Source organism: Neodiprion pinetum, chromosome 1 (assembly GCF_021155775.2).
Source record: "Neodiprion pinetum isolate iyNeoPine1 chromosome 1, iyNeoPine1.2, whole genome shotgun sequence".
Taxonomy (NCBI): Eukaryota; Metazoa; Arthropoda; class Insecta; order Hymenoptera; family Diprionidae; genus Neodiprion; species Neodiprion pinetum.
In genome coordinates this window covers 6,196,858-6,211,086 of record NC_060232.1, presented here as the reverse complement: position 1 = coordinate 6,211,086, position 14,229 = coordinate 6,196,858, and the positions used below count along the sequence as shown (strand labels likewise).

The window sequence follows — 14,229 nt, the reverse complement described above, 5'->3', positions numbered from 1 at the left end:
GAAAACGGAACAAAATGAAATAAAATTTATAAAAATCGCACGCTTGTTTTGCGGTTTAAGTAAAACCAAAGAATAAAAAAATAAATAATGTAGATAAAATACGCACGGAACGAATATGTTATTTCAACAAATCTATCATGGGGCTTCTGTTTGTATGTTCAGTTATTCCAGGTGTATAAAATACTATTATTGTTTTTTTATTTGTTACGTTCGGCGTACGGCCACTCGTCTATCGTTGTTCCTACTTGCTGACTCTCTCATCAATAGTATCTATCTTTTCCTATAAATCTTCATCCAGCTTCACGTTACTCGCTATCGCCCTTGCTCCGCTAATTTCATTTACAACGAGTTCTGGAATTTGGAGATGCATCGGAGTTAGTTTCTCGGAGAATTTGAAATAATCTGTAAACAACGAGGCTGAACTCAGTAACGTTAATCCGATCGTATAAATATCGTCACGTCAGGTAAAGATCTATGCGTGATTTTCCAAGAATTTGTTAATTATGTGTGATGAAAAAATGTCATTTAAATAGAAGCTCGATCCACCTGACGTAAAACTATATCCCGTATTATAAAACAAATATCATATGTTATAAAAATCGTAAATTATCCACATTTACTCCGCACCGGAATCTATTTTATACTTTTATCATTTCTCTTCCTCGCTGCTTCATAATATCTCTAAAATAGCAAATATGAATAAATTGTTATTCAGTCGAAACCGCGACTGCAAAATATCCGTATATACTTTTGCACAATTGATCTATACGATTGATATAATATACGTACAGCAGGTAACCCGCTTAACGACACAACCAAGTATCATAAACATTATATTTACACGTTGTTTAACGGTATTCGAAGCGAAAGAAAAACGACGGATGGCGTAGTATCCACGTATATCGTGCATGCGTATATATAATTATATATATATATATATATATATATACATGTAAAGCCGCAAAAGCGCGGGGAGTACGTGCCACGTTCGCGAAACTCAAGCTTTCTACGCCGATCCTAGAACGTAGAATAATGCTGCACGCGTTGCTCGCCTCCCTTGTTGTCCGGCTGCAGGATCCAGCGTTAATTTGCACCTCTTACCCGAAGGTATCGAGCACCTTACACTTGGAAATTATATATGCGTATAGTTGCAGGTATCGTTAACAAGCTGCTTTTCAAACTTGTCTGTTATATACCTGTAATTATAACTTACGTTATACGTAACGCGGTGATTGCAGGAAGTGAGATTGCTTAGATAACGATTAGTCTATTCAAAAAGTTGCTTTGATATTTTTGCAAATTACATGCGAGATACTTTGATACAAGTATTATATTATATCGTGCGGTTATTACAGTTGATATTACGATTTCTGGTAATTTTCATTCTTATCGAATCGATTTGTTGAAAAACAAAATTCTTTAATTTCTTTTCCTCACGTCGCACACCGGAGTTAAAAATTTAGCGATAGACGCAGTGATAAAAATGACCGATGCATCGATTGAATTGGCAAAAATTAAGCGGTTATTTCGTTTTATTTTTCAACGGTATATTTGGAACCAAAATTTCGTAAATTTCAGTGCGCAGTCTTAATAGCGAAGAAGTTTTTTTTATGATTTATAGTTTCAGTAAAAATATTTTTTAACCGCAGGTGAAAATATTCATTTATCATTCGCTTGTTGTATCAAACAGGTACTTGGTAAGTACGACAATGATGATAATCGATATTCTGATCACATGAATCGATATTGCAATATTGCATATCGGGAGTAAAAAAACGAAAACCGACTGCGAGGAAAAACAATCGATTATACTCGATTAATCGGTAAAAAACATTCGATTTAATCAAAAATCAATCGTTCACGGTCACATTCTTAAGTCGCTTTATAAACAGAGTCGGTCGTCGAATAATGTAACATTAGCGACGCGGCGCTTATAAAAGCATATACATATATGTATATATATACGTGCATAGCTAGCTGCCTGCAGGAGGACATGAGGTTGTATTTGCGAATTGTTTCCTGTAGCGATCCATACGCGGAACAGGGTGTACACATGCACTTACTTACTTAATCCTACTAATAGCGAGGTATTGAATCCTGCGGGCCGTAACCGCAGCATTTCTGTCTCTGCACGCACGTCGAGCATTCCACACGAATAGAGGTATCGGATATGCATACTTGGTGTTGAACAATAACCGAAGGTTTTACTCGAAACTATGCATCTCCGATCTCTCTCTCTCTCTCTCTCTGCGTCTGTGTTTCCGTTCTTCCCCGTTATGCACACCTTATATATAATATACGTGTATTATATGCGGATGCATGTATGTGTATACACATACCCGTGGTGTGAAATCTCTGCTCTATGCGCTATCGAAAATCCGTGATTATATCGTGGACGCGGTGTACGAGGTACACCCCCGCACCCCTTTGCGGAAGAGAAACGCGTGGCGCATTATAAAAGAGTGCCCGAATTCGCAAATCCGAACCGGAAATTCACCTTCGATTCAACGTCGCTGATTCGTATCTGTAATTATTTCTGTCTACGGAATTATTTGCACGCGTATCGGATGGTTTACCAAATTTTCACACTCGTTTACCTATCTGCATGAAAATTCTACCAATTTGTTCATCTATAAATGTTGTTATACCCTCTGTGAGAAATACGTTGATCACGAACGAACTCGTTATGTTTCGAACATTGAAATAGATCTTTAAGAACTGTAAAAAAAAAAAAAAAACGCGTCGGGTAGGTAGCGGTTTTTTTTTTTCATCGACTGCGGGACTCGCGTTAAAAATTGGAAAACGCGATAAAAGTGAGTTGACGCGAGACTCGAAGGATTTTCGTACCTTGAAATTATACATCGCGCGGGTTTGCGGTGTAATATAATATTTTAGCATGCGGTACCTAGATGTAGGTATGCATAATAAACCGCATCCTCGTAGCATCCCGAGTTTGCATCGTTGGTTAAACAGGCGAAGTGTGCCCTAATCTCATTACAACCTCTGCAGTGTACTCTTGCAACGGCGTCAAAAACTTTATAGAAGCGTCGAACCATGCCGGGAGTTATATATCTGGATACCTACGTCCCTTTTGCGCCTTCTCGATCCAAAGTCGGCAGCTTTGTGGTGGAAAACCCTAGGAGGAGGATGAGGAGGGGGAGGAGGGGGAGGAGGTTCAGCCCGTGACAAGGCGCGTGATCGTGTAACCAACAACACGCAAAGGGTCCAGTGTCCGGAAAAATTACCCTCGCAAGTTTATCTAGGTATACGTGTTATACTTGTAATAACGTGCGGTGTTTAATACGCGACAATCCAAAGTTATAACGAAAGCGGAGTTAATTCCGCAACGCGACTGACGGTCGTCTGCTGCTGAAAGTTTACCAGAAATCTGCTAATGTCGGGCTAATTTCACGCCGTGGAAAAATTATTTTAATACCTTGTCACTGTCTCTGTGTGTGTGCGTTAAACGTATTTTACTTGACTTTACTTGACGTTGTTCGTTGGCGAGAGATACCGTTGCAGTTTCTACTCGGGAATTGTTTTGGCAAAGTTGGAGGACTGCTAGTTAAAAACGAAAAAAGGTAAAATGTATTCACGATTAGAAATGTAAATGTACGGTATGACAATTTGTGATGTGAGATTAGGGACTTTTTTTTGACAGATCGGTATATTTCGAAACTTTTTGATTGCACGAAATTCGGTTGATCGGATTTGGGTGTCTGGCTGTCGCATGTTGGGGAAATTTGGAAAACTGGGAATTCGCACGGAATTTGGGAATGTTTCCTGGGATTTTTGTATTTTCTTTCTCAATAGTGTAAAAATACGGTTTTTGGGAGAATTTTTAAAAGTGATAAATCCGTGTCGAGCACCGTATAAAATTTATGAATAACATGAACAAGAACCAGAAACAGTCAATACTTTCAGATCGATTTTTCTATCATTCTTGTTTCGAAAGAATGGCTAATCCTAATCCTAAGTTAGTTTATTAAAATTGGAGTTTATTCACATGTTTGGTAATTAAGTTTAAACAAAATTAAACCAAAAGAAAAATTTGACTATTTTATCACATCCTGTGATCACAATAATTATTGCAATTACCAACGTATAATTAAACAGCTACTTATCTGCATATTTTCGAACACGGAACTGTTTCAAAGTCCGTCTCAAAGTCGTGAAACTCTGATTTTTTCTGAAACGCTTACTTATCTTGATATAACTTTAATAAATGGAACCTAGTTTGTTGATACGTGAAATAAAAAAGGCGGGCTCGCTTAACCGGATGCCATTTACAAACTTCAGGCAACTCAAACATCGACTTTATCTTTTTCAAACTCAGCGGCAAATCACAATTCTTGCATATGTATATATATCCAGAATTTTTCTTCGACTAACTAAACTTGAATGAAATTATGAATGTTTCGAATTTATTGATCAATTGTTGTTCGTCGAAATTTGGGAACAAGATCGCAATTTCCAGTGTCCGTTATTCTGATTCGATGAAACGGTAACGGAAACGAAAACGGTAAATATTTTTGTTTAATTTTTGTTACATGAGAGTATTTGGGGTCGCTGATCACGAATCAAAAATCAATATTTGATGATTTCTTAAGCCAAGATGGCGGATCCAATACGGCGGATTTAAGATCGAGAAAACTATCAAAATTCGATGATTCTGGCCGAAACTCATTCCTCGGGGGTTTTTGGGGTCGTTGATCACGGATTTAAAGTCGGAATTTGATAATTTTTTAATCCAACCTGTAAATAAACTGCGATAAGGCTAGGACATGGAAATTTTCGACGTTGGACGCTGAGCATCCCACTGTGACTGAAAGTGTTTTTCTGACAACCGTCGATCTTTTTCTCGCGATATTTTTCACTTTTTGGTACATGGACATTATTTCATTCTGACTCGTCAGCCTGACGTATCTATTCGAGTAGATCGCTGGAGCAAATGCGTATATCGACCTAAATCTCACCGAGATTCCGTCTTTCATCCGGCGTGCCTCGATCTGTTTGTACCTACTTGATTTTCTCCATCTCGTATGTGTACGTATATAGGACATTCCACGTCAAATTAGTAGCTCAAAATTTCATTTGTTACAGTTACCAGAAAAAATTTTCGCAACGGTTGCAAGAAAATATAGCAACGGTGATCGTAATGAGAAAGAATAGTAACGGATACTAGATTTTCCGGTAACGGCTAGAAAAGTAATTTTCATTTTCTACCTAGAACTATATTTTTCGATTGTGGAAAAAAATGAAAATAGTCAAGGACTGAGCGGTAACCGGTAGTCAAAATTTCTCTCGTTCTATGATGTTTATACCGACCCAAGAATGTCTCGGAATTTTCGTTAAATTTTCTTAGCCACCGTTGAAATTTGAAAAAAATCGTAAAACCAATTCCGAAAATTCCATTTTTAAAAATCTGAAAAAATTCACACAGGTTCTACGATTTGAAATGTGATTTATGAGCACCACGCGATTATGATTTCTCGATATTTACGATTTTTCTCAAATTTCTCAGGTGGCTAAGAAAATTTGACAAAAATTCCGAGTCCTTTTCGGGTATAATAATCATGCTAAAAATGATTGAATTCGAAGAGAGCGAGGTAACATGGGTTGCTAATTTGACGTGGAATGCCCCATATATATCTATACACGCGCAGGTACTCGACGTCGACGTTGGCGAAGAGCTCGTTTGATAACCGCTCAAGTTTTACCTTATAGCTTCAAGTTTATCGTAAATTCTGCGTGTTCCCCGGCTTACCGAGACGTGATTCTAAACGACTTGCTTCACACACCCAACCCGAAGCCGACGGAGAAGCCGAGCTTGCAGTTCCTGCATCCGTTACGACGGTTAACGTGAAATATGTAACAATGGAATTTATTCCCGTCCCCGGGGAGAAAATGAGCGAATACAAACAAACCTGGTAAAATTTGCACGTTACGCAGATTTCTATTACATTCATTACGAGTTTTGTATTGTATCGAGGTATTTTTTCGTAAGATTCGTCAAATTCGTTTTATACGGGAATTGCTAGGTTTCGAATATTTATATCTTTCTTGTCTTCGCAACAATGATCGTGACGGTCATTCAAAAATTAATAATTCATTTGCAATGTTTTTACACATCTTTAAAAAAAACAAGGAATTTTCATAGTACAAACATTTCTGTTGCGAATAAATTTGCAAGTTTTTCAATTCTACATTCTTTTTGTTTCTTGATTTGTTTTTTTTTTTTTCAATTTTTGAATTATTTTTTTGTTTTTTTTCGCATATTCATCCGATTTGACAACAATTACCAAGTGTCAATTCCTATTCTCATTATGTCTTTAACGAATAGAATTTGGGGAAAAGCTTTTACATTATATTTTAGACTTTGATATTCGAGAGGATATGAATTTTAATTTTTACCCTATATATATATGGTGTATATATATATATATATATATATATATACACACACACACACGGACACACATGTATATGTCATATATTTCGTGACAAACGTATCACCATATCCCGCGCCATTCAAAAGCTATATTGAAATGTGAAAAATATGTCCACTTTTATACACATGCATTATGTATGTGTAATACATGTATATACTCTCCTCGTGTATACCTTTATACGAATTCACCAATGAAATATTTACCGACTGTACGGGTTTATAGTAGAAATTTGATACTGGATGTACATTCATATTTATAAATACATACGTATACATACGTGTGTGTGTGTGTTTATGTATATAATACGAAAGAAACGATCGGTTTATATTATCCCGCAGATATTTCTGCCCAGTAGATAGATGACACGGGTATTTCCATTTAATTTTGTAGCCCCGGATGCAACGTCAAACGAATTCGTCGTGGCAATGTTTGATTTTGATATAGTGAGGTATTTGAATGAAAAAAAGAAGAAAAAAAAATAATAAAAATAGTGAGGAAAAAAACCCTATTCGTTATATTAATATCACTGAAAGTCGAGATTTTCGGGATAATATTCAGGGAATAAAAATCTCCCGCATCTATAAATTAACGAGAAACAATTCTACGTATAACGTTTTAAGCTGCTGTTTCTTTAGAAAATTGTTAATTTTTTAACCAGATTTTATGCCTATATATATATATATTATATTATATATTATGGTATCTATAAATCGAATTCGCTGTGCAATTCAGAGACAATATATCGAGGTTAATAATTGCTTGCAGATTTCTGTTTTTTTTTTTTTTTTTTTTATTCACATTATCTTAACCGCGCTGTTTAATGAACTTGAGGCTCTGTTGTCGCAATCATGATAATCGTGAAAGGTGTAATTTACACTAATCATCATCGCCTCGCGTGTCATTTGATAATTATGACGTTTTATCGTTTGAAAGGATGTGTAAAAATCGTATAATTTTCGTCACCTGTTCAAAAGCGAGAAACGAACGATGCGGTTGTAATTATTCGTCTTAGTTGAGTAAGTTGTATTTAATATTCGTAATTTCACGCGGCAAAAAAAGATAGAAAAAGAAAAAAAAAACGGAAGAAATTTCGCAATTCCCATCAGTCGATTTTTACAAAAAGTTGCTGTGTAAAACGTTACGCCGACGAATCGGTGGAATATATCGTAGAGTGCGTAGGAAAATGTATTCATATATATATACAATATGTATGTATAGATAAATCGAGATGGTACACCGAGCATTTTTTCGAGTCAGCATAGTTTTTTCTTTTCATTCTTTTCCTTCCTCTGCACCTTTCGCGAAGAAAGCATTTTCCGGCAAACTCGATAGTGCTGAGAGAAAAAACAGCAATGCAGAATAATTCTCACGCGCGACTCGTTTCGCGGCGTGAATTTCCCGTTTATTTATTTATTTTATTTATTTTTTCTTTTACCGTTTTTACATTTTTATTTTCATTCGACATGGCAGGTTTTTACGATTGTCTGTCACATTTTTATACCTATTTATCATATTTCGCGAGGATTATATACGCGCATTGGTATGATATTTTGTAATAGCTACCGACGAATGTTATACCGCAGCACGACGCAACTATCAAAATTGATCCAATCTTTTACCCCCCGAGGGTTTTCATTATAATCCCCAACGATTTTCAAACGCGTTATTGTCACGCGTTACAGATAACGAGATGAAAACGATATTGCAACGCCGTTCATTGCGTGACGTAAATTCGTATTTGCCAATTTATACGGTGTACATTTTGCACGCGGCTGTTACATGCTATCGGTCCGCATTGTATGTATGTAATAATTAATCGTTGCTTCAAATGTCGAAAGTAAAGTATAAGTATGTTTTTAATTTTACAATATTTAAAATTTCTTCTACAATACCTGTGTATAATAAATATTCACATAAAAATATACAACGTATACAGAAACATTTGAAGATAATAACAAAGGTAGTACATATTTCTACTTTTGATTGTATTATATTTTTCATTATATCAGATATATATGTGTGTGTATAATACACTTGATGTATTTACCTATGTATCACTTGGAATTTGTTTTTCTCTGTATATGTACGGCGAATTTTTAATTGAGACAAATATGTGTACATATCTACTAAACGTTCGCACGTGTATAATTTATATATATATATATATATATATATATATATATATATATATAAATGTATAATATATATATGTATATTATGCACACGAGTTCGTCGAATTACCACCAATTAAAAATATACCTCACGTTTAACGCGACGAGATTACAGTGGTAATGATGCTGCTCCGGAAGCTATCCTCGTCATTTGAATTTTTATTTATTTATTTTTTCCACCTCTCTCTGTGATATTTTCTTCTTTATTATTTACGTATGCACACGTGGTGCAAAGTGAAATTAACGGAAGAGATGAAGAAAGAAAGAAAAGATACAAGCGAAAGAAAGAAAGAGCGAAAATAACTGAAACGATTGAAAAATAAAGTTGCTGAACTGAAAAAAAAAAATAACAACAATAAAAATAAATAAATAAATAGTTTGATGAGAAAAACTGGAATCCCACAATTTATTTTCACATTTAAATTTGCATAATATGCAGCCTGCGAAACGAGCGCACGATGCACGTCTCTACTTGGTACTGCATCTGATCTTTTCGGTTCGTTAACCAAAATGCTGTGTAATTAACGACTCTGCAGATTATTTTTTTTTTTTCTTCCTCACACACACTCCGCGTATCTGGCTCGGTACGTTTTATCATCTTGTGCTCCGTTCCGCTTTTAAGGATGTATCGAGTACAATTTTTGAGAAACCCTTCTAATCTACTTTCTTTTCTTTTCTTTTTCTTTTTTTTTTTATATAAAGTAATAATGGTAACGATGATAGTAAAAAAAAAAGAACGACGTATGTCTAATTCAATAAATCACAGCTCATTCTTGTTGCGTTAATGGATTATCTGCAAGTCGTTGGAACTTAAACTTTTATCCAATTCTTCGATTGAGCGAAAAGAACAACTTGGGTAAAATCGATTTGGGTTAGGATTAATGAAACAATTTTTGATTCCAAACATGTTAATTTTATAAAATAAATTATACAATATAACAGACAGCGAGAATACGATGAGTAATTCTAGTATCTCTAGTCTATACAATGACAAAATGCATGTATATCATTTATTAGGGTGTTTCAGAAAAAAATAATTAACGATTTTTCACCATGACAGCCACTGAAAAGTTTGATCAGGTTAAAAGAAAGGTTCTGTTAAAAGACGAGCGTTCTACGTTACGTGGAAGATCACGCTCAGTTGATTTTTCACCTAATTACATTTTTTTTTTTTTTTTTTACTTTACGAAGAATTGTGAATGAATTTTTATTTTATCGCTTACATCATTCGTAATATCAATTTACGTCACTGAGAAGACCCAGACTTGTAATATCAAGTCTCCGGTTGATATTTGAGAAGTGTGTCTGACGACTTTTTCATTATTAATTCAATCTCAATAAAGTATTTGTAATTCAGTATGAACTTTTAATTTAGGAGAATAAGATTCCCGGGTGATACATCGTTGCGTTATGGATCGCGATCTTTGGGTTGAACACAAATGTCAGTAAAGAAATAATAATCGAAATGCTACAACGTATTTCATCATGAATTTAATAAAATGTTTAAAAGTTAAAAATCAACTGATCGCGATCTTCCACATAACGTAGAACGCTCGTCTTTTCACAGAATCTTTTCTTTAACCTAAACAAACTTTTTAGGGAAATGCGACGGTGGATAATCGTAAAATGTTTTTTTCCCGAAACACCCTATAATAATAAACATATACGACGCACGAAACGCAATTTCACACACATACATTTCCATCGGCTGTTGTTATGCTGTTTCGAAACGTTCATCCCGATCGTCCGACAGACTTTATGGGGTTTCGTTATAGGTATTCGATATTTCAGTAACCGACTAGGAAAGCTACAACTCCATACGGTACGGAGATAAACAATGAAACACACACATAATAATGCCATGTGTGTAACGTACGTACACGTGTACACATATATATATATATTCGTACACCCTCTATACGATGATGGAATTTGTTCGCTTACGAAGTGATGGAAATATTTTTATGGTGATCAAGTATAATATGTTGCGGACGTATCGTAGGTGCAACCTATCTCAAGGCGTGTGTGTATATACACGCATGCTTATCCACTCTTTTCGCGAAACTCTACGTTTCCACCTACGTGGCTGGAATTCCGTACGTCGTTGGTAAATCGGCGAGAGGAAAGGGGCGGAAATAAAAAGAGGATACGCTCGAAAGCCAGGGAACTCTGAAACGCTGCATCGAGGAAAGCGTTGCGATAGAATAACGGAAAACCGGGTGAAACGCGATTACCGTGCCCGGAAGGGTGCGAGGATCATCGCCGAACAAACGTTTCCGGCTTTGTGCCGCACGCGCCTTTTTACTCTCTACCTAAATTTTCTCATCTTCGAGTATATTATATTTCTGTAAAATTGATTGATCGTTCGATTGTGATTTCTTTTTTCCCGCTCTACTTTCGCCTTTTCTCTTTCGTGTGTTTGACATCGACAACGAAAAAGAAAAAGAAAAAATTATTATGATTTTTGTGATATTTTATTATTCACGTTTATTTCAAGAAATTTTTATTATTCTATCGGATTATACACTGAGAAGATTTTTAGTTCCGGTTACCGCTCGGTCCTTGACTATTTTCATTTTTTTGCCACAATCGAAAAATATATTTCTAGATACGAAATGAAAATTTGTTTTCTATTAATATATTTTCTTGCAACTGTTGCGAAAATTTAATGCTTGTGTAACGATAAATTGACGTTAAAGCCTTGTTTAACTAAAAAAATAGAGTAAACCTCATGATCTGATTTTGCGTTGGAATTACCAAAAAAGTATCGACAATAGCGCAAAATGGTCAGGCGTACCTCGTTTTTCGTAATTCCAACAATATTCGAACAGTTTTTTAGTTACTCTAACAAATGAAATTTTTCTCAGTGTACACCTGCGAGGATCTTAAAATTTGGTTGAATTCTGAATTCTTTATGTAAGTTTACAGCGAAGAACTTCAATTTTTTTAATGTTATTTATTAGGGGTTTTTTTGTTTATAATCTTTCATTTCCGTTTCTGTTGATATTTTTATTTTTTTTTATTCCACAACTTTAATAAAATTTGTTCCGATTGTTGAGACGCGTCAACGTATCTATCGGAAGTCCAATAACCCTGTGCATAGAAAAGGATGCACTATACGTCTATTGGATGCATTCTCAATTCGATTCCAGCGGAAAATATATCATTCGTTTCCTACGATCTTTGGTGTGGAAAGTAGAATTGAAAAATGTATCTGGTGACCGAAAAAAGAAAGGATATCTTACAGAAAAAAGTGAAGTGATTTCAAGTACAAGTTAATCAAGATCCGTCGGATGCGCTTCATAATTTCTGAGATGAGTATAAAATAGTGAATAGTTTTTGCATTTTTAAATTCAAATTTCTAGAAATCCGGACGCGTCACACGATTAGTATCGTTGTTTTTTTTTTCTTTTTTTTTTTTTACCTCTACTTTTTACGGTAGATTTTTCGATCGTGGAAAAAATCTCGACGGAAACAAAATCTGCACATCGGCGAAACAAGTTGGAATATCATTTACGGCAAAGCTCGACTTATCCGATGCACAAGCGAAATTATACGTACGATTATATTCGCATAGTCAGACGTGATAGTTTATATGCAGAACAGCTGTCGGTCAAACGTGATATATACCCGCAAGTTCCATCACTTTATGCAAATAAAATCACCGCGGATGCTTGATTTCCCCTGGTGTTGTCTTCTCGGTCCGCGATCCTCATCTCAAAATACGCCTGTATTATAATTCCCTACCTCTTTTATCTAAAAATTGTCATTTTTTTCACCGCAAGCTTCCGCAGAAATCATTATTCTTTCATCGTCTCGTCTTATTTTCTTTGTTTCGTCTTATCCGTTGATCAACGACTCGATAAAATTTCTCGTCGATGTGATACGCTTTTTATTTTTTCCTACATTTTTTTTTTTTTATTATTTATTCATTTTTTTTCACCTTCTATACTTCAAGTTAATTACTTTATTACATACAAACTAGGTACGGTATTATTATGGTATAATATATGTGAAAGATTGGAATCGTCGACAAATTTCATCGGTGTCGATTTTACGAGATTGGCGCCGGGTGAGTAAAGATTTCCTTGTTCTCAATTTCGTTCAATTCTCTCCAGCCCGGCGTAAAAATGAGATCGCAGAATTTCGGTCGCAATCTTCTTTACGGTTCTTTGAATTCAATTTTCATCAAACTCGTACTCAAATATTTATTTCCATTCGCTGTACTAGACATAACTAATAAGGATATATAGAATAGTATTTTTCATTTGTCGTTTGGTTTTACTCTTATGCAAATTTTTTATTTTATTTTTTTTTCATACATTATTAAACAAAGGAAAATACGTTGTTATTTAACAACAGATAAAATCGTACAAATACCGCACGAGTATAAAGATCGAAGATTTTACGAAAAGTTATATAATAATAAGACTGTAGACCAGTGTTTTGAAACGCCTATCCGAATACCAAATTTACGAAATCCAACATCTTCGATAATAATAATAATATCAATAATAATAATTATTATTATTATCGATGAAATATTTTCGAATAACAAGTCCACTATAGTGTGGTATATTTTTATTTCCACATCGTTGATTAAATAATACAATTGCTGAAATCTTGCACAATCATGCCAAATGGTATATAAATATAAAGACGGATTAGAAATCCATTTTTATACGAAACTAAATCGTCTACCTGTCCTTGATACTTATTGTAAATAAAAAATTTCCGCAGATACTCGAGCGCGGTCGTAATTCTCTTGAAATAATAAATGCGCTGGCTGTGACCGTTGATTTCCATCACTGATTTATCATCTCTACAAACGTTTCGAGTCGCATAATGAAATTTATTCGCCACTACCGTTATAAGAACACGATGCTGCCAATCTCGGTAAAACATTATAAATTTTTCATTGAATTACAATGAAATTGTAATCGTACCAACGATTTTATATACCTGTATTTACTTATTGATATTTTACCAACTGTACACAGAAACCTTGTTCAATGAATTATTTTAATCCTACAGTGATTAACTAACGTGAACGTTATTGTAAAAGCAATTTGTTTATTCAAATTTTTCTCTCTCTCTCTCTTTTTTTTTCCTCTTCATTCTTTGACCAGATTCAAAGTAAAAAGAAAAATTACAAAATATACGCGAGTTTGCTTTTTTATTTCTGAAAAAATACGAGCACAGAATTTTTCTACTCACCCGCGGCGACGAGAAGAGCGGTTATTACGATCCTGCGGTTCGACGAACGTGGCATCCTGATTGTTAGATGTGAAAAACGCACTCCCTGGATCATCGATTATCGTACAATTACTCTGACCGCGAAGCAAAGCGAACTACAACTTTCGGCTCGGGCAAACTGTTCAAAGAAGGTCTCGACGAGGAAAGGCGATACGAAGGGAGACGCCGTCTCACCACTACTACCTGGAGCAAAAGTTCTCTTTGGCTTTTGCCTTCTCGCAGGCGACGGTAACGTGGGGGAATCAATGTGTCGTCGCTTCTGTATGCCGCTGGTTCGACTTGTACACCTTTTTCACTTTTTTTTTATGCGGCCAGCAAATAAACGGGGATGGATCTCGCCTCGGAACCTC

The 14,229-nt window shown here is 35.2% G+C and overlaps 2 protein-coding genes across 3 annotated transcripts in view; one reads left to right on the top strand and one right to left on the bottom strand.

Moving 5' to 3' along the window:
- The window catches only part of LOC124212169 (uncharacterized), a 31,155-nt gene extending 17,103 nt beyond the window's left edge, over window positions 1-14,052 (bottom strand). The window contains exon 1 of the mRNA XM_046611993.2: window positions 13,841-14,052. Coding sequence (XP_046467949.1) covers window positions 13,841-13,934 — 94 coding nt within the window. The 5' untranslated portion in view covers window positions 13,935-14,052. The remainder of the gene's footprint in view (window positions 1-13,840) is intronic.
- qin overlaps window positions 1-14,229 on the top strand; it is a 101,414-nt gene that overhangs the window by 20,069 nt on the left and 67,116 nt on the right. The window lies entirely within an intron of this gene.